Source organism: Wyeomyia smithii, chromosome 2 (genome assembly GCF_029784165.1).
Source record: "Wyeomyia smithii strain HCP4-BCI-WySm-NY-G18 chromosome 2, ASM2978416v1, whole genome shotgun sequence".
Lineage (NCBI taxonomy): Eukaryota > Metazoa > Arthropoda > Insecta > Diptera > Culicidae > Wyeomyia > Wyeomyia smithii.
The window spans coordinates 44,667,057-44,689,059 of record NC_073695.1 but is presented as its reverse complement, the minus strand read 5'-3'; the positions used below and the strand labels follow the sequence as shown (position 1 = coordinate 44,689,059).

General features: G+C 34.2%; 1 protein-coding gene across 1 annotated transcript in view; it reads right to left on the bottom strand.

Moving 5' to 3' along the window:
• The window catches only part of LOC129726079 (uncharacterized), a 238,158-nt gene that overhangs the window by 85,137 nt on the left and 131,018 nt on the right, over nt 1–22,003 (bottom strand). The window contains exon 2 of the mRNA XM_055682689.1: nt 19,272–19,426. Within this exon, the coding sequence (XP_055538664.1) occupies nt 19,272–19,426 (155 nt within the window). The remainder of the gene's footprint in view (nt 1–19,271; nt 19,427–22,003) is intronic.

Genomic DNA, 22,003 nt, shown 5'->3' with positions numbered 1-22,003 from the left:
GGTTTAAATTGGGATTGGGATTGGGATTGGGAATGGAATTGGAATTGGGATTGAGATTGAAATTGGGATTAGGATCCAGAATTTTTTGATTTGTGAGAAACTGAACCGAATCCATTGGTATTACCCGTAGAGCAGTGGAAAAGACCTTTGGACCTTTGGAAGCTGCGAGAATTTGGCTTGTCATAAACTGTCTAAACGAAGTACATGGAGGCTGGTAACGAGTGTAAAAGGTTGTCGGATCGGATGTTGATGCTGGGGTTGAAAATGAAGGGGAATCATTTGAAGTAATCGACGAATTATTTGACCTTGTTGTTGACATACTACAATGAAGTTAACCGTGAGATAAACAGGGTCTTCTACGGATTGCGTAGCCGGCTAAGGTCCGCAGCCCGTAAACCCGTACAAAACTAGCACTTCATAAAACATTGATTCTCCAATGGCCCTCTATGTTGCCCCTGTTTACATAGTTGACGTAACAGTCAACACCATCATTGCGAGAAAAACGTGTTTTTGTTATTTTAACCCAAATAATTATATTAAGATACAATTGAAACAAAATAGTCTGTCAATTTTATGAAGCTTGATGTTTGAATAGAGGCCCCATGGGTTATACGAGTCTGCCAATGGTAATTAATCCAGAAAAACCGCTACGTCAGTTTATGCGGATAAACATGCATTTTTCTTGCAGATTGTTCGCATAGCTTGGCGTAAAAACTCGACTACTTCCTACTCTGCCTCGCAGTTGAATTAGTTTTATCAATCGTGTTTCGGTCAAACGTCAGTTATTGTCCATCGTCAGTTTCAATTAGACAAATACGCACAAACACACATACAAACCCACACACATACACACACAAACACATGTACAAAAACTTACATTTACGCTAAGGTGGGTAATCGTTACAAGGAAAAATGCAAACTTGACAGCACAGAGCCCGAACAAACTTTTTTTTGTCAATTTAGGCCCCAAGACAATGCTAAACCTGCCGAATATGGATTACGCGTACATGTACATGAATTTGTATGAAAATTAGTATAGGAAAACTTTTTCGCATGTTTCTCCCTAGAGAGCCATCGATCAATCCACTTCCGGTAGTGTCAGGATTGTTTGGGGCCCCAAATAGAACCATAAAAACGTTCTGGCAATTCGAATAAATTAACCCACCATAATATACACACACGTTTCAATTATTTCATCTGATGCAAATATTCACTAGCAGGAGGAAAGGGCACGATGACTTTAGACCTTCCTGAGGCTGAGTGTTTGTAAAAATATTAATATACAATACAAGAATTCAATCCCTCTTTCCCCTTTTCCTCTTTCCATGGAATATTTGTCGAATTAAACGACTTAACTTAGACAAACAGACAGTAGTTAAACAGTCGAGTAAAACGACTTAACATAGACAATTGCACCTCATATGGAGTGACGCCAGTTTTTGCGACCAATTGGCAGTTACGCCAGAAGGTTTTCCAATATTTCTCAAAAGTTTTAGAACAAAATAGTTTTCTTTCCATTTGTAGTGTATGTATCTTAGGGAAAGGAATCTGAATCAACGAAAAAGTGCATTTTGGTCATTTTGGCTCTTACGTCAACTATGTAAACAGGGGCAGTATGGTCGTATGGTGAAAGAAGCTGATCGGCTTGATGATTTTGAGCGCAGAATCTTGCGGTCAATTTTGGTGGTAAACTGGGAAATGGTGTTTGGCCCAGACCCATGAGCCATAAAGTGTACCAGGCAAACAAATCGGCTAATATAGTAAAGTATATAATAAACGGCAGGCCACAGTGGGCCAGGAATGTAGCTAAAATGCTGAAAGAACGATCACCAAAAACTATATTTAGCAGGAATCCCGATAGAGGCTCTCGACTTCGGGGTAGCACTCGTTGGATGTGTGCTTTCGACGAGGTTTATCGCGTAATGTGTTAAAAACGACTGGAGGATAGCAGATATCCGTTTGTCGCCGCCAAAGTGAATTGCTAACTTCTGACTGAACCACCGCGACCATTACTTGATCTGTTGCGGTATGCCTCAACATACTTTAAGTGCGTACGCCAGCTCATCAGAAATGATTCATAAGGCCAAATCGTGCCAAATTGCCTTGCACTTATTAGGCTCAATGGGAAAGACTTCAGGGCGTTCAAAGGGCACTGTTTGAGTAAGCAGGCAAACTTGATGATGATACAAATCGCTTTTAAGGCATCGAAAGCGAAAGTTCATATTAGTTATAAGTTATTAGTTATTAGCTATTAGTTATTAGTTATTAGTTATTAGTTATTAGTTATTAGTTATTAGTTATTAGTTATTAGTTATTAGTTATATGTTATTAGTTATTAGTTATTAGTTATTAGTTATTAGTTATTAGTTATTAGTTATTAGTTATTAGTTATTAGTTATTAGTTATTAGTTATTAGTAATTAGTTATTAGTTATTAGTTATTAGTTATTAGTTATTAGTTATTAGTTATTAGTTATTAGTTATTAGTTATTAGTTATTAGTTATTAGTTATTAGTTATTAGTTATTAGTTATTAGTTATTAGTTATTAGTTATTAGTTATTAGTTATTAGTTATTAGTTATTAGTTATTAGTTATTAGTTATTAGTTATTAGTTATTAGTTATTAGTTATTAGTTATTAGTTATTAGTTATTAGTTATTAGTTATTAGTTATTAGTTGTTCGTTATTAGTTATTAGTTATTAGTTATTAGTTATTAGTTATTAGTTATTAGTTATTAGTAATTAGTTATTAGTTATTAGTTATTAGTTATTAGTTATTAGTTATTAGTTTTTTGTTATTAGTTATTAGTTATTTGTTATTAGTTATTTGTTATTAGTTATTAGTAATTAGTTATTAGTTATTAGTTATTAGTTATTAGTTATTAGTTATTAGTTATTAGTTATTAGTTATTAGTTATTAGTTATTAGTTATTAGTTATTAGTTATTAGTTATTAGTTATTAGTTGTTCGTTATTAGTTATTAGTTATTAGTTATTAGTTATTAGTTATTAGTTATTAGTTATTAGTTATTAGTTATTAGTTATTAGTTATTAGTTATTAGTTATTAGTTATTAGTTATTAGTTATTAGTTTTTTGTTATTAGTTATTAGTTATTTGTTATTAGTTATTTGTTATTAGTTATTTGTATTTGTATTTATAATTTAAAATCATTGGACATCTGGGATTATTAGTTATTAGTTATTAGTTATTAGTTATTAGTTATTAGTTATAAGTTATTAGTTATTAGTTATTAGTTATTAGTTATTAGTTATTAGTTATTAGTTAATTGTTATTAGTTATTAGTTATTCGTTATTAGTTATTAGTTATTAGTTATTAGTTATTAGTTATTAGTTATTAGTTATTAGTCATTAGTTATTAGTTATTAGTTATTAGTTATTAGTTATTAGTTATTAGTTATTAGTTATTAGTTATTAGTTATTAGTTATTAGTTATTAGTTATTAGTTATTAGTTATTAGTTATTAGTTATTAGTTATTAGTTATTAGTTATTAGTTATTAGTTATTAGTTATTAGTTATTAGTTATTAGTTATTAGTTATGAGTTATTAGTGATTAGTTATTAGTTATTAGTTATTAGTTATTAGTTATTAGTTATTAGTGATTAGTTATTAGTTATTTGTTATTAGTTATTAGTTATTAGTTATTAGTTATTAGTTATTAGTTATTAGTTATTAGTTATTAGTTATTAGTTATTAGTTATTAGTTATTAGTTATTAGTTATTAGTTATTAGTTATTAGTTATTAGTTATTAGTTATTAGTTATTAGTTATTAGTTATTAGTTATTAGTTATTAGTTATTAGTTATTAGTTATTAGTTATTAGTTATTAGTTATTAGTTATTAGTTATTAGTTATTAGTTATTAGTTATTAGTTATTAGTTATTAGTTATTAGTTATTAGTTATTAGTTATTAGTTATTAGTTTTTTGTTATTAGTTATTAGTTATTTGTTATTAGTTATTTGTTATTAGTTATTTGTATTTGTATTTATAATTTAAAATCATTGGACATCTGGGATTATTAGTTATTAGTTATTAGTTATTAGTTATTAGTTATTAGTTATTAGTTATTAGTTATAAGTTATTAGTTATTAGTTATTAGTTATTAGTTATTAGTTATTAGTTATTAGTTATTAGTTATTAGTTATTAGTTATTAGTTATTAGTTATTAGTTATTAGTTATTAGTTATTAGTTATTAGTTATTAGTTATTAGTTATTAGTTATTAGTTATTAGTTATTAGTTATTAGTTATTAGTTATTAGTTATTAGTTATTAGTTATTAGTTATTAGTTATTAGTTATTAGTTATTAGTTATTAGTTATTAGTTATTAGTTATTAGTTATTAGTTATTAGTTAATAGTTATTAGTTATTAGTTATTAGTTATTAGTTATTAGTTATTAGTTATTAGTTATTAGTTATTAGTTATTAGTTATTAGTTATTAGTTATTAGTTATTAGTGATTAGTTATTAGTTATTTGTTATTAGTTATTAGTTATTAGTTATTAGTTATTAGTTATTAGTTATTAGTTATTAGTTATTAGTTATTAGTTATTAGTTATTAGTTATTAGTTATTAGTTATTAGTTATTAGTTATTAGTTATTAGTTATTAGTTATTAGTTATTAGTTATTAGTTATTAGTTATTAGTTATTAGTTATTAGTTATTAGTTATTAGTTATTAGTTATTAGTTATTAGTTATTAGTTATTAGTTATTAGTTATTAGTTATTAGTTATTAGTTTTTTGTTATTAGTTATTAGTTATTTGTTATTAGTTATTTGTTATTAGTTATTTGTATTTGTATTTATAATTTAAAATCATTGGACATCTGGGATTATTAGTTATTAGTTATTAGTTATTAGTTATTAGTTATTAGTTATTAGTTATTAGTTATAAGTTATTAGTTATTAGTTATTAGTTATTAGTTATTAGTTATTAGTTATTAGTTATTAGTTATTAGTTATTAGTTATTAGTTATTAGTTATTAGTTATTAGTTATTAGTTATTAGTTATTAGTTATTAGTTATTAGTTATTAGTTATTAGTTATTAGTTATTAGTTATTAGTTATTAGTTATTAGTTATTAGTTATTAGTTATTAGTTATTAGTTATTAGTTATTAGTTATTAGTTATTAGTTATTAGTTATTAGTTATTAGTTATTAGTTATTAGTTATTAGTTATTAGTTATTAGTTATTAGTTATTAGTTAATAGTTATTAGTTATTAGTTATTAGTTATTAGTTATTAGTTATTAGTTATTAGTTATTAGTTATTAGTTATTAGTTATTAGTTATTAGTTGACAAACGGATCTTGCTACTCTACTCGAGAAACAAGTAAAGAAGTAAAGGCACGTGTCGATGATATAGGTTCATTCAATCCAAATGCTGTGCGGAGAAACCATGTTTGAAGAAAAGTTGAAATCCTGAGAACTCGCGATAAAACACGAATATCAAGTAATAACAGTAGTCTGGGACAGTCAACTTCCTTGTTCAGAACCTTAGCGGCAAATGTTGCCTGCTGAATGTTCCGTCGTCGAACTGGGATCAATCTTGAAGCCCTTGCATCGAACACCGTACCAGGGCAGGTTCTGTGCGTAACGCCATGGCCATGTTTTTTAAAGCAATTTTCGACAGATCGTTTTTTGAACTCTATTGATACGACTCCAGGTCAGTTGATGTAAAAGCTAAACTAGTGAAGCAGCTCCTGGAATTAGGTCCAAGTCGCATTTCAGTTTGATTGTTCTCTAATTTGGTCCTGGTTCTCATCAGTAATAATCTATTATGATCCTGGGAAGTGACTTTCATTTATAATATTAAGTGTTTCCCAAGAATTTGTGCTGTAAATGTTGTCAGTCTAATAATGTATGTTAGACAGAGCTTTCTGCAACCTGGTTGCAACGAGATTGGAATGTGATTTGAATTGAGAACGGAATTGGAGTTGGTATTAGGATCAAGGTTGATAATCGATAACCTATCGAAAACGCCGATAACGATACCGTCTGTTATCGTTATCGACGATGACGCTTACGTCTTCAAACATTATCGTCATTGTCAAAGGCGATAACTGCTGGATGGTATCGAATCGATAACGTTTGTTTATTAACAACCACTGCAAGACCAATTTTTGCATCATTAAATATATCATTTAGATGCATTTCAAACGCAAATATGACAATGCCAGATACCTTGCTATTTAATGCCTTGCTATTTTGTGCTACAAAAAGTGCCTTAAAAGCTAGAACAATCAAAACTTGGACATTTATTTTTCTGATGAGAAGCGTAACATAAACAAATAAGGAAAAGTTTCTTTCTGTTGCCTAGTGATGCTTCGTCTCCAACCCTCTGAAGTGAAAAAACGTTACCTCACCCCGTGCCTGCTTTTTGGTCAAATCCTTACATCACTCGCTACAACAGCAAACAAAATTGACATAAGACGTTAGTGAGAGGATAACGTCTAGTGACTACCGTCATCGCCGATAACGTTAATGTTTGAAGACGCTATCGTCATCGTCAATAACGATACCATACGTTATCGGTAACGGCGATGACGATTGTCGACGATATTCTATCGTATTAACAACCTTGATTAGGATTAGGATTTTAATGGGATCGGAATCGAAATGAAGGATTTCGATTTAGTCTGGGATTTTAATCGAGTGTGGATAAAAAATTGGAAATCAGATAATAATTACAATTTGGATTTTGAATCAATGCAGTACTACAATTGGGATTGGCATTAGAATAACAATTGCAATTACAAGCAGCATGGTCTATGGTTATGAAAAACATTGATTATGGGCTTGGGGCTAGAGTTTCAGGCCAAACTGTGATTTGAATAGGAATGAGTATCGGAATTGAAGCTGATATAAGAATGTGGATATGGAGTAAAAACATAGATTGAGATTTCTATTTTGAAAAAGAATTTCAGATTTTAAGTTTTTGAAATGTGATGTTGGATTTGAGATTTTAAACTTGGATTTATATTTTGGAATTGGACCTGAAGTATTAAATGGATTTGGATTCTGAGCTTCGGTCTATATCTACATTCAGCTATGGACTTTTGGCAAAATAATATGCGTTCATTTTTCGCGTCACAAACAGCTTCTTGTGAGTTTCACAGATGCAAATTAGTATGCATCGTCTGAAGAAAACATTCAACACGAATATACTAGAGCACATACCACTGAGCTATTCTAAAGGAGCATAACTGGAGGTTTCACCGATATTATCGATAAGGCTCAATTAAAAAAAATCCTAGAAAATGATAATGATACAGCGTAAAAACATTAGATTTTCTAAACAGACGGAACAATAACTCAATAGAACTATTTCTAAAGAATAAGAGCCAAATGTCACTGTATAGAACCCTCCCCCCAAAACAGAATATCCTGCGCACGACTACGATAGTAGCAAACTCTAACTCGCTATCTCGACACAGAGAAAACTGTTTATTCCTCATTTCAATTCCGGTAAAATTGTTCAGTTCAGCTCGACAGCACCCGTTATTTGCTCATTGCATAGCAAAACGATCCCTGAGTTATCTGGCTTATCCGTGAAAGAACAGTGACAACGGCAACATCTGCTGCCAGTGAGAATGCTTGTTCGCACCAAATTCCACCGTCTTTGAGGGATTCGTTAAGACGGCCGGCGTGGGTTGACAGCGCTATTTTTGAATTCACGAGATGAAAGTCACTGCACTGGTCGCGATGAAAGTACTTTCGGAAGCTGACAACGACTACTTAGAAAGGAAAGGGTAAGGAAGCACAGGCTGGACTGTTAAAAACTAATGCCGCAGCAAAAGGCGGTAAAAGAGCAAAATTAATTGAAACCGTTCCCTGCCGAACCACTTTCCACACGACTGGCCATGGCAGGTAGAATGAAAGATAAGAAAACAAAATCCTCACACTAAGAGTTGGGGAATTTTTTATTCCTCGAGATAATTTCACTGCAGGATAATTATATTCGATTGAAAATGATAGCTCTGGAGCTTCTAATGGAATAGAATGACTTTTAGACGATGAGATTTGATGCAGTCGGAGCTTAGAGACCATTGAGCCGAACGTTTAATCGCTAGAACAGCTGATGCCAGGCGGTTAGTTTTTATTAGCAAAATGACGGTCTCCGTCTGCTCAGAAATGAATACATACAAATTTCATGGCAGCGTCATAAAATCAAGCACCGGAAGCGGCCGAAACGCTGCGAGGAAATCTTTTTTCCGCATGAATGAGGAGGAATTTTCGCAGATATGTTGTCTATTTTTTGAGCTCTATCCACTGGATTCACTCCTAAATAGGCACCTGCCAGGGGGTTTTATGCACACCAGCGCTTTGATGCGGGTCTTCTAGACGAAATAAAGATAAGCAGATTAGCTCCGTACGAGGGGATGGCAATAAAAGTTTATACCTTCGAGTTTATCTCTCGCATTTTTTTTCGCATCCCGCCGGGCAACGTGATGCTGCTTAGACTAACGAGGCCATTTTAGTATTTCCCCAAAATCGCCATACACTGCAGGGGGTACTAAAAGTTCAGATTACTCGAATCCCCAATAAAAGAGCATTAATGCGTGAAGAGTGAATCCGTATCTTGTGTTAATATATATCATAAAGGTAGATAAGTGTTTCCTTCTTGGACGAAAAACATCCACATTTACAGGATTTAAAAAAAAATTATTGTATAACAAAATAGTAAATTCGTTGGGATCATTAACAACGTCCTGGTTCGTGACGCAATCCACTGATTTGTTTGAATGTAGTAATCGATCAAATGCTCCAATGACAAATATCCGTAAATAAATGTTACATTGGTTTTCGAACGAACTGCTTACAGTAGCTTCTTTCAGCAGAAATTTATTAGAATCAACAGGAAATAATGCAAAATTTCACCAGAGTTCATTCCGTTAGAATTTATGTTGATTTAAAAACTTTTGTTTCCGAACATACCGATGACGACCCTTTGTTAGATAACACATAAATTACCACCACGGAAATCAATACAAAAAAACACTTAGAGTACTAAAAGAGTTCAAACCCTATGAAAATACCTCAATTACAGAAGGAATGCAGTTAAGCCAACCAAATCCAATGTGGAAAACCAAAGTAATAATTTAAAAGCAACACAAAGCCCGCTTTGAAGTTATGTAAACAACATTTTTATTTCGGCTTTGAAAATTACCCTCATAAACACATTTTTATCTACTTGACAATCGTCTTGACAACGACGCTACGTCAGCTTGAATTTAATCATAATAATCTGATGACTTATTTCAACTTTTCCAGTTGATTCTCATTATTTTTATGACATATAAACCCGACGCCGAGAAACACAAAACGTACACACACACAAAAATCATTCAAATCCGTTGATGCGAGAAATTGAAATGGTTGTCTAGCAGGTTTTACTCGAAATTAAATTTGTTTCTTCTGGTTTAGCTTGAAATTTTGTTTCCCGTGAAACGGTCACTAAAGTTTCGAGTGAATGGTCGTACGTATCGGAGAATGCTCTCGGGCCAAATATAATATTAATGTAGGGGCCGGCAACGAAAAAAGAGGTACTTTTGAATTGTATCTTGGATGTACTCCAACGGTTTCTGCAGCTGATAAAGGTAGCCTCAAATAAATAAGAGCCAGAATCCAAGAGTAATCCAGATAGCATGAAGTAGAGCGTTCCTTTTTATTTTATTTTAGTGTTATGAAGGCGAAATCCCTAAACATCCTTCGGCTTGACAGGAAGTGAAGTACTTGTCGGCCTGGGGAGTGAATACTGGGGCGAGTGTTAGTTTCTATGGGTTTGTGTCGCTTCACGGGATAAATCCCATTTCATTTATATGCATCCGCCTGTGGAGATTTGCCGGTGTTTAACTAGGAGTCAAGTTTTGTTTTTTTTTCGTATTTATTTCTACAATCTGCTCCAATAATTTTATTATCTGGATGAATAATATTGTGGGATATTGTATTGATGGTTCAACAAACAGTAATTAACCTGTTTTGATAATGATGACTGTACTAGCGTATGTGAGCAGGCATCATCCATTTTTTTTTTGATTTTTTGTTCACATTCTCTCTACCAAATTAGGAGAAAATTTAATTTTTTAAGAGCAATATGAGCAAAACGAAACCAGTGTTTTGGTTTGCAAACTTTTCCAGATTTCTTTTCACTTTTCTAGCACAAAAATCCATCACCTACCGTTCTACGATCAAACCTTCATTTACATTTACTACAATATTCGCTTATAAAGAAGTATACAGAAAACAACTATGTAAACACCACAAATAGCCGACATCGAATTTTCAAACACCAAGACTCGGAAATAGTAAATTAATCACATGTGAAATCATGAAACCGTATTACAGAAGCTTTGATAAGCGACTCGTCTCATTTCAAGTACATGAACAGGCCAGGTCAAATCGTCTTCTGTAATAGGGCCCATAACCTCATATTTGCATCACTACAGCAAACACCAAAGCAGTTTCACCTTAACCGTAAATAAAGTAGGAAAGAAATACAATTGGTAAATGGCTGGACACGCGTAAGTTAAGACCCTAATGCGGTCACTCACCTCCAGCAATTCCTATCCCAACCTCCACGAGGCGCCGACCGGGATACTAGTAACCTTACTGCTAACCAACCCCCGGTGGAAATTTTGGTCGCATGCTGACTGGCGAGGGGATCGTGTTAGAGTCGGCGTACACCAGCGTCTGACCCGAGCGGACGGTTGAATCATAAAATGCTGTATCTCGCCAGCTAAACTTAGGATGGTACGATTTAACATAAGAAATGCTATATTTCAGGTTGCCAGTCTAGCGGCGATAATTTAGTGAAATATCCGGAACCCACATTTCCACTAAATAATCGCCGCTGCACAGTGGTCCAATAAGGCAAAAAGTGGAACTTAATTCCATACCGCCTTTCACCTTAATCCTAGGTTAATAGTGTCTTCGAAACAATTGTTCGTATGAGTGACCCGCATAGTCGTAAATTGTGAAAAATTATGAAAGGTTTAATATACTAAAAATATAGAAACTAGCTTTTTTTGTGTTAAGAGATAGAAGAATAGTTCCTAATCAAAATTGTAAAAGATTCAAATATATGAAACTTTGTTGAACAAATGGAAACCCTATCTGTTTTGGTACAAAGTTATAAACTAAATAACATGGAACTTACTTGAAAGATAGTTTTCTGTATTTAACTTTTGTTAGTTGCATTTTACACAAAAGTGTTGTTCAGAAGAATTGTTAGAGCACACAAAACACACATTTTTGCCGAAGGTCATATATCTCCAAGATTTTTTCTTACAAAATGTTGTCATATTTTAGCTTATTATTTCGATAACTTCAAGAACGTATAGGTTTAAAAAGGGGTAAGTGGAATCATAATGTCAATACTTTTCCTTGAAGTTAAGCTGAAGTACTAAAAAACCCCTTTAGATTCCATTTGTCCCAATCCACCCATATTAGAGAACGGCGAGTATAGTTTACAGTAGGTTTTATTATATCAAAAATACTAACTATTTTGTGTTAAGATATAGAGGAATCATTCATTCGGCAAAGTTTTAGAACGTGCAAAAAAATGAATCTTTGCTGAACAAACAAAATTCCTATCTTCAATGGGTGCTCAGAACTGTTATAAGTTCCATTTGTCCCTAAAGTTATCGAAAAAATATGCTGAAATATGCTATAACTTTGTAAGGAAAAGTCAAATGCGCGTTAGTTTCAGCTATGACCTCCTCATTTAAGTGAAAACGCTTACCGTTGAGCCATCTCTCCAGGTTAGGGAACAAGTTATAGTCGCTTGTTGTGATGATAAAGCGGTTTTTTCTTCTTCAAATGCGATCGTTTTTCGGCGATTTCGTTTTTCTATCGATCCAGTAATGATAAATAGTATGCTTCGGTTGTGGTTCTACCTTTTCCAAGATATGATGCCATGTGCGTCCCAAAATACGGAGGCCATAACCTTTCCGGCCCATTGTTTCGCTTTCGGACGCTCCGGTGCACCTGGGCTTGGCAAAACCCACTGTTTTGCCTGTTGCGTTCACTCAGGAGTGTAGTAATGGATCCAGGTTACATCCATGGTTATGAATCGGTGCAAAAAATCGATCGGCTTACGCGAAAATAATACCAAATTCTGCTGGGAAGTCGTCACACGAATTCGTTTCTGGTCCATTGTGAGCAAACGCGACAAAACTGAATGCAAGATATTGCCCACGCGTTCCAATAACATGCCTATAGCATTAGCTACGTCTCTTAATTTCACTTTGGGATCATTCAACATCATATCATGGATTTTTTTGACGTTTTCTGGTGCAGTGACCTCTTTTGAGCGCCCAGATCGTCAACTGTGTTCGTATAACCACAATGAACCTCGGTAAACCACTTATGAATCGTTCCAATCGACAATGCAGAGTCCGGGTAATACTTATTCAGTTAGCCCTTTGGCTAGGATATTGTTTTCTCATGTATATCAGATATTTTCATACGAAAAAAACTCGGAGGTCGCTTCTCAGTGCTGTAACTTGTAAATGCGTAAACATAAATGGCTAGTTCTACGTGAACCTTGCGGTCGTGGCTTTACACAAAATCCTACTGTTATTTCTGTGGATGTTGCGGTACCGTTCTTTCATGTCATTCATAGCAAGACTAGGGCTTTTAAGAAATATACTCCGTCTAGTTATTGGTTATTAGTTTTTTTCTCCTTTCAGTTTGATTTTTCACGCGAGCCTTAAATTCCTCGAACGCACGGAAAGCATCCCCCGTGGACATATGCAAATACGCGAACGTCAGATATGTCACTTCTAGCGTTGCACCGAATAATAGGGCTGGGAAAAAGTTTTTTCGTTGGAAGTACCGAATTTTCAGTTTACAGAACAATGGTTTTAACTTGAGTTTGTTAAAAATTAATAACCCATTTGAATTAAAGTGAACCACCCTAGACAAGCGCGAGTTCGAATAATCATTCGACAATCCGAATATTCGGTAATTTTCAAAAATAACTTTTTCCTAGTCCTAGTATTCGGTACAGCTCCAATCACGTTATCGACGAAGATGATCCACTTTCATCCAACAACGTCTTCTCCATTAGCCCAACTCTAGAACTTACTCGTAGCTCGTACTTCACTTGACCTTGAATGAAGTTTTCGATGTTTGCTTTCTGCACATGGAACACTGAAAGCACAGAACAGATATGCAACTTCGAACAAAACTCTGCTGCAAATCCTGAACGGAGCTTTCGCATTCGTTTTTCGCTGTTACATCCTACATTGACTTTACAGTGCATCGTTCGAACAGTTCGCTCCACTACATAGTGGTTTAAAACGCGAAAAACGTGATCGTCAGCCTTTTGAGTATGAAAATGTCATGCTAGCGTGTATTCGACAAAGTTTTTGTAGATCTTAAGCGGCATCTTTTAATGCAAATATGTTTTCGATAATTTCACTTAAAAGTGAGATAAATTTTTTATTTACTCCTCAAATCAAAACAAAGTCTTCGGCAAAGTTGTAGACAATCTTATGTAGAAAAAGTTTGCTGAAGACACTTTGGTTCTATCTGTTGAAAATCAATCACATACAGGTAGTTTTATACACAGGCATTCTTGATGTTCATAAAAATCGAAAAATACCAATTAACTTTTTCTGATATAATTTTAGAGGCCTATTATGTTCAAGACATTTTTATATATTTGGAAAATACATCATTCTGCCGAACATACCTTGGGCAAATTCTCAACTTTTTCATAGGGTTTAGGACATCAGAGACAAAAAAAATGCACTTTTCCAAACTAAAATTTCTCGAAAAGCTGCAAAAAGCTGCAAAAATAACAGTCTTCACTCGAAAGATGGGGATTATTGCTAGCTTCTCCAGGTGGTTTCACAAGTTTCTTGCAGTCTCTTAAAGACTTTTGCGTGGGTAAAAAAAAATTAGTTTATTTTTGGTTTTTCGGCGTTTCTTCATGTTTTTTTTTTCAAAGATGTACAGAATCATTAAAATGTACGAAAAGCATTTATATTTACGTTGCCGTACATTATTAAGAAAACATAAAGATAGAAAAAAATTGTTTTTTTTTTCTGGAAATAATTATCATGTCACTAGTGCATGCAAATGTCAAGTTTTTTTTATTCAACAAAATTAGCAACATTGTCTGATGTTTTTTTTTTTATGTGTCTGATGTGACATAACAATTATTTTCAGAAAAAATCAATTTTTTTCTACCTTTATGTTTTCCAAATAATGTACGGTGCCGTAAATATAAATGCTTTTCGTACTTTTTAATGAAAAACCAAAAATCTTTTCGATTCTGTACATCTTTGAAGAAAAAAAACATGAAAAAACGCCGAAAAACAAAAAAAAAATTTTTTTACCCATGCCCAAGTCTGCAAGAAACTAGTGAAACCAGTTCGTTTGATTTGATGAGTAAATAAAAAAATAAAAATTTTCTCTCACTTTTAGGTGAATTATTCAAAAATTTATTTGTATTAAAAGATGCCGCTTAAGATCTACAAAAACTTTGTCGAATACACTCTAGCATTTAAATGCATTTTACGCGTTTTAAACCACTGTGCACTAGTTTGAACATGCAACAAAAATCACTTCAATGACCAAACTAAAAGGTGATCTTAAATCTATCAAAATCAAGCTAAAACAGGACAGCATACAAGAGATTTTTCAAGCGGAAATTCAGTAACAATTAACAATCAACATGAAAAGAAAAATTAAACTAAAAATCTCTCGAGTCTCAACCATTCAAACATTGCCTAACAAAATTTCATGGATCGTACACCCCGCAACTGTTGAAACCATTTTAACCAGTTAATTGAATTACTTAAATATTTTGCTGGAGTAGGGAACCAATCTCTCGACTAACGGCAATAATTTTTCTCTCATACCGTTTATTATACCTAACAATGCGAGTAATGCAAATCAGACGCGCTACACTTGCAACATTAGGAACAATGTAAAAAAACGGTTGGCGTTAGTCAAGATATTCGGTTTTCGTATCCACGTATCCATGTGGTACTGTATGATTATGATGATGGCACTCTCGCTATACCAGTACCGGAGGAACAAAAAATTCTCTCGACGAAAGAGCGACGAGAGGTCGCACAGTTTTGCTTTTTAGTTTTGTATGAGGACAAGAGAAACCGAAATAATTCTTCACCACGAGCAGATATGAATGGTATAAGTGTAATGTAGTTTTGAGTGAAAAAAGCGTTCTCTCCACCACTAGATGTCGATACTTAAAATAAAGAGATTTTGTCTCGTTTTTGGTTCTTTAGTTGAGCAGATGTGCTGCTAGGCATAGAGGATCCATGAATTTCGATACCGGTCGCTAACGTAGTCAATTGCAACATGCGTCATGTTTCGTGAACTGAGGTCACTCAGTGACAATTATGTCCCTTATAAATCAGCTCACAACCTGGCACGATTTATCGGTGAATGAGATTTGGTGTTCCTTCCTGAATATTTCGAACACAAACAGCATGTTTGCAGCGAAGTCTAAAACACATAGTACGTATATCGATTCGAACGTCGTGTCAACCTCTTCTAGAGCTTCTCTTGATGGTCATATATGCTGGACCGTTGATCTCGTCCTTCGTTCAAACGACCAGTTCTACAATATTTTTGATTTGACTATATCCGCCGTCAAGTTAACCTTGGGCGCATCTAGACCCATTATCGTGGGCTCGTAGGACCTTGGCAAGTCCATCATCTAAATCAACAAAAGACATTCATCGTCCAACTTGAATCCAATTTCATCGAACTCGTGGCTCGTGGACAGTATGTCGTCTACATACTTTTCGACTGATCACCAATCACCGCAGTGGTACCGCAAGGTTCCATTCTAGGCCCGGTGTTGTGGAATGACATGTACATGTGTTAAGGCAACAGGAATTAGAGACTGTACAACTGGCTGTCCCAAAAAAAATCGCTGTTGAAAAAGTCAAGGTGCTCAGCCCTAAATTGAAAGATATTGTTATTTATAGCATTTTTGTAGAACATTTCGACCTTCTTAAAAAATTGTTTTCAGGTTGCCCAAACGTGATTTATGAAAACATGACTTTTTTCAGCTACAAACCCACTCTTTTGCACTTTTTTCAACTCTGTTCGATTCCTAAGTTTTTCCATATATTTTTTTTATTTTTGTGGGATTGTTTTTGAATATTTTGCATGGTTTGGTTCAGCATCGCATTCAATTATTTGACTCACAGAGCTCATTGAACATCACAAAAAAGTGAATTTTTCTTATAATTTTCAGATAAAACCCTTCAAAACACATATAAATTTTTTTTTTGATTAAGAACTGAATTTTTTTCTGCGAAGCGGGATTCAACACGAAAATTTACATGAAAAAAGATCCTTGATATCTTTTCGGGGGGCTGAGATATTGGCGTTTTTACATGTGATGGAAAACTATGCATTTTGTCAAAAATACGCTCAATATCTTCATTGCACAGTATTTTATTTTACCGTTTGTGCGTATAATTTCTTAAATAGTGGTTCAAATGATGATTATAGCCATAAGATATGTTCGGAGGAGTTTCAGGATATTAAAAAATGCATCTTTTAATGTAGAAAGATGGGTAATCAATCCACCTATGGTGAGATAAAAAATTTACTTTTTAATCAAAATAAGATAGACGCACGGTGTCTTCGACAAATTTTTAGGTTATATTAAAAGAAAAAACTTTACCGAAGACATCATGTTTCTATCTCTTATATATTACGAGCACCATTGAGTTTTCAAATAGAAGGCACTAAAAATCACAATTTCCGTTCTAACTTTTTTCACAAATTTTACCGAATTTTTAAACCTTCTAATAAGTTATCAGCCATCTGAAAATGCATTTGTTTTCTAAACATTGTTGTTTTTTATCTCCCAAAATGAAACAGTTATTCAACATATTTGTTTAAATGCATAGTTTTCCATCACATGTAAAAACGCCAATATCTCAGCCCCCGGTAAGATATCAAGGATCTTTTTTCATGTAAATTTTCGTATTGAATCCCACTTTGCAATAAAAATTTCAGTTCTTGATCAAAAATGTTTTTTATATGTGTTTTGAAGGGTTTTATCTGAAATTTATGAGAAAATTTCACTTTTTTGTGATGTTCAATGGGCTCTTTAAGTCAAATAATTGAATGTGATGCTGAATCAACCATGCAAAATATTCAAAAACAACCCCACAAAAATAAAAAAATACATGGAAAAATTTAGGAATCGAACAGAATTGAAAAAAGTGCAAAAGAGTGGGTTTGTAGCTGAAAAAAGTCATTTTTTCATAAATCACGTTTGGGCTGACCTGAAACCAATTTTTTAGAAAGTCGAAATGTTTTACAAAAATGCTATAAATAACATTATCTTTCAATTTAGGGCTGAGCACCTTGACTTTTTCAACATCGATTTTTTTGGGGCACCCTACTGTACAATTATCTCAGAGCGAACTTCGAAACTCTTGGGGGTTATGGTCGAGGACAAGCTCACGTAGGGCAGCCATGTCGGTTAAGCCCGTGAGAGGCCACCATCGGCTTTTCCAGCACTATCTCGAATGATTCGAATAGCTAAGCGGTGTAAGGCAGCAAACGGAAACTTCTTGCCAACTTCGTTCATATCTTAGGCATGTTGAGCCAGTGCGGTCCAAAGTGCTAGGTACTAACAGTTATCGTGGTAGACTGGAAAGCATCTATAGGCTCGTAAACCTCAGCGAGTGCGTACTGTACAGTGTCATACGACACAATCTGCGTCTTGTTGGACATGTTACCTGTCAGCATCGCCATCGAAAAGGTTGAAGAGTGCTCCGATCAACGTAACGCATACGAGGTGCCAGAAGATCATCCCCTGAAGAGTGCTCGGGAGATTGTAACAACCCCAATACCAATCTCTCGTCAACACTCTCTGAAACAGAAGTGTGAGCAGATTCCGAGTCCCATATTGAAAACAAAAATACTCTTTTACTGATTAGTTCATCGATCATATTTTGTGGTATCAGCCGCATTCTTGAAACCCTGTCTTCAAGCTCTTTCAGGTTTTAGCTACCCTTTTTACCTTCTGTATAGTTCGATACTGTGGCAAACTATTGCCAGGGCTCGCTCTGAAAGATTGGCATTTGCCACGTAACCCTTGAATAATTCTTCGTTTAGAAATCTCGGAACGCCTCTTGCATGTCTGCTTCCGAGTTGACGTCAACCATTCGCTCTGGATTGAGCTCAATTGCGCTTCATGTTGGATTCATCCCTCCATTACAGCCGTCGCAACGTGTGGTCTAATTACCGTTTCTGCCATCGAAACACCTGATTTGATTCCGGAACTTTTCTTCTACCTTGAACTCAAGAACATTCAAAAAATTTTTTTAAACTTGATGATCACATATTGCTATAGGTATCTATTACTAATGGGCCCATAACCTGATATCAGAGTAAAAGTCGACCGATTAGGTTGAATTACGAACGTAAAGTGAGGTTTTGTTCAAATTTTTGTAACTCATTCTATCACTCAACAGTATAGCTCAATGCTACTTCATACCCAATTCTTGTTTGACAAATTGGTTGAAATTATAATTTAAATATATATAACTTTCGTGGGTGCCACTTTGCTAAGAATGATGAGACGCATTAAAACCGTTTTCATCCCTGAGGCATATGTAATCGACTGGAGGAGCACACTTCAGTTGTTCAATTTTTGAAGACATTTCATTCGTGATGAGGTTAATAATTTATTTTTGTAAGAAAATGTACATATTATATACTTTATAATTGAGGGAGATAATAGGCATATAACTCAAATCCTTTTTTACAATCGAAATCAAACCATATAGTTTCAGATCAGTTTATTATACCGCTTATATTTTCTATTCCTGTTTATGCACGCATTCCTAGAACGAACGCAAAGCTAGTAATTCCAGAGTACTCAGGAAGTCAGGAACTCATAACGTCAAAAAACTTCTTCTTCTCTAACATGCAATGTACGATCACTTGTTGCATACCCTCATGTAAAGTTAATCATTTTTGTTACAAATGTTGAAATGACGAGAGTTTGGTTTCATCTGCGATGTAGAAATAACCAGTCATAGCAGAATTCCATTTCCTACGCTTGTTCTTACACAAAAAAGGCCATCCGTTAACCCATTTCGCCGGCAAGCGCATAAATTAGCATTCCAAGTGCATGAAAAACCAAAACCAAACGAGGAAAAGTCGACAAGAAAAAAAAACAAAACAAAACCAAAGCTCAAACTAAACTACCCCGCGTTTACTAACGAAATACTTACTTACAGTGGCTGGGGTTGACATGGTGACGCTGCAGGGGAGCACCGCGAGGCCCCCTCGTTGACTAACTACCCTACTGTTGTTTTTGGTGATGAATTGACTCTCGTGATGGTGCGATGAGCTGAGCGTGTTTCGGTGCGATGATTTGGCTTCATTCGATTCTGTGGAGAAAAACAAAAGCAGGAATAAGTAAAATAAAACTCCAGGTCAAACTTTCATTACTCGATTAATGGTTTGTATACAGGCAGACAACAATGGCAACAGAACAGTAACGAAAAAACCGCCGCTTCAAGCCAATGTTATTGTCAGCAGAGCATACACACAACAGCACAAGAGCGGCTCTTCTAATGGCATAAATTATCACGCCATATGGCCCCGCATCGCATCGTGGCATCGCTCTGGTCTGGGGGGAAGTGCAAGGAAACGCTCTAACTTTTATTATGCTGTTATGTCATTTACCAAGTAACTGCCTGCGATCCCATTCTTGTTTTTACGAAGCAGAAGCATTTAAGCTCGTCACTGAGATTGAGTTATGGAAATTGTGATGCAAATTCACGCCCAACACAAAAGATTTGTCCTGTCATTGTCACCAAGCGCCGCCACCACCGTCGCCGCCATCGCAGCTCAAACCGGAACCGGCTAAAGTGACTGACTTCGTGAGCCGGTAGTAAGAGCACCATTTGTCATCAATTTTATCGCTTAAGACCACGCTAATCCAGTGACTACCAGCTTAAGAGGGACCTATAGTGGCACAAAAACAACCATAATTAGCTAAGTGTACCAGCGAAAACCAACGAGAACTCACCTCAATTAACATGCTTATACACTTTCCTATTACGGAAGCACGAAAAAAGTTCCTCCTTGTGGTTGGTAGTGACGAATAGATGCCTCTTGGAGAAGGTTCCCCGGAAACAATTCGCACAAGACAATAGGAGCGACCGAAAGCAGCACAGTCATCATCATAATAATCATTACCAGCATGATTGTATTACCATTTGTTATAACTTAACTCGAAGCGAAATTTCCATGTCATTAGGAGTGAGTGCAGCCTGGGAGATAAAGATCTTTGCGGTATTCGACAAGACGACTGCTTGCAGGGTGGGAAACTTTTGGATTAGGACGATGCCAGGGAGTGGAGGAGGTACTCGTAAGTACCATGGCTAACAAATGAATGTCTTGAATCGCGAAACGCAAATGTTGACATAGCCGGATTATTGAGAGAGACAGAGAGCGAGTTCAGCCACAGACAGAAATGGGCGAACGTCGAACAGTCAAACCTAATTACAAGCTGTTTTTTTTTTTCTTCAGCTGGCTGTTCTACGAAACGGTAAGCTGGAAGCGGGATTAAAGCCAAAAATTGGGTAGATTCACAGGGCAAATAAGAGGTCGTAGAAGTTCAATGAACAACATGCTGTTTTTCCGTAAGTGAACGACCCACGATAGGTCCGATGCGAGCATTGCCTTAGGATAATGTTTTTATCGAATTGGTTACTTCCCAACTTTGTATGTATCATTTTCCCGCAATGATAAAAACAAGATTATCATTCTGGGAAATGTGATGTTGTTGACTTGGAGTATCGATAGGAATTGAATTGTTTGGAGTCGACCAAATTAAGGACGGTACAGTTTTCTGCATTTCTTATTGCTGCTTCTCAATCTCGATTTTTCAGATTTCAGATTTCGAATTTCTAACTTCTGTTTTAAGATTTCGTTATCTAGAGGGTTTCCGGTTACCCGTTCACTCTAGGTACCCTCCGCCCATTGTCAAATTATATCATTCCCTCATCTTCGCTGCGTGGCGTGATGACTTTTTATTCTGTATATATGAAAAATGTACTGCGGCTTGAAGATTAGCCAAACTCAGAAAAACTGAGTTGGTAGAGATAAGAATCAATCACAAATTTAGCGGTTATTTGTGAAGCCTTATACTTTTCTCAAACCGTTATAGGCCAGTTTTGCTGTACAGAAAGAGGTTTCTGAGCTACAAACTCTAAGAAAATTACTCTGAGTTTGTTAATTTGCTAGGTGAAATACATATGCAAAATTTCTTTACAAATTAAAACAGTGGAATACTGATATTTCGATTTCCGAATTTTATTCTATTGGTTTTTATTCAAAATACAATTTTTTTTATGTATGCTTGATAATTGATTTTTTTTTTAATATTGTATTTTATGAATGGCATTTTGAATTACATATTTCACATTTTGTAATTCATTTTGTATTTTGTACTTCGTATTTTGTATTTTGTATTTTGTGTTTTGTATTTTGTGTTTTATATTTTGTATTTTGTATTTTGTATTTTGTATTTCGTATTTTGTAATTTTGTATTTCGTATTTTGTATTGTGTATTTTGTATTTTGTATTTTGTATTTTGTATTTTGTATTTTGTATTTTGTATTTTGTATTTTGTATTTTGTACTTTGTACTTTGTATTTTGTATTTTGTATTTTGTATTTTGTATTTTGTATTTTGTATTTTGTATTTTGTATTTTGTATTTTGTATTTTGTATTTTGTATTTTGTATTTTGTATTTTGTATTTTGTATTTTGTATTTTGTATTTTGTATTTTGTATTTTGTATTTTGTATTTTGTATTTTGTATTTTGTATTTTGTATTTTGTATTTTGTATTTTGTATTTTGTATTTTGTATTTTGTATTTTGTATTTTGTATTTTGTATTTTGTATTTTGTATTTTGTATTTTGTATTTTGTATTTTGTATTTTGTATTTTGTATT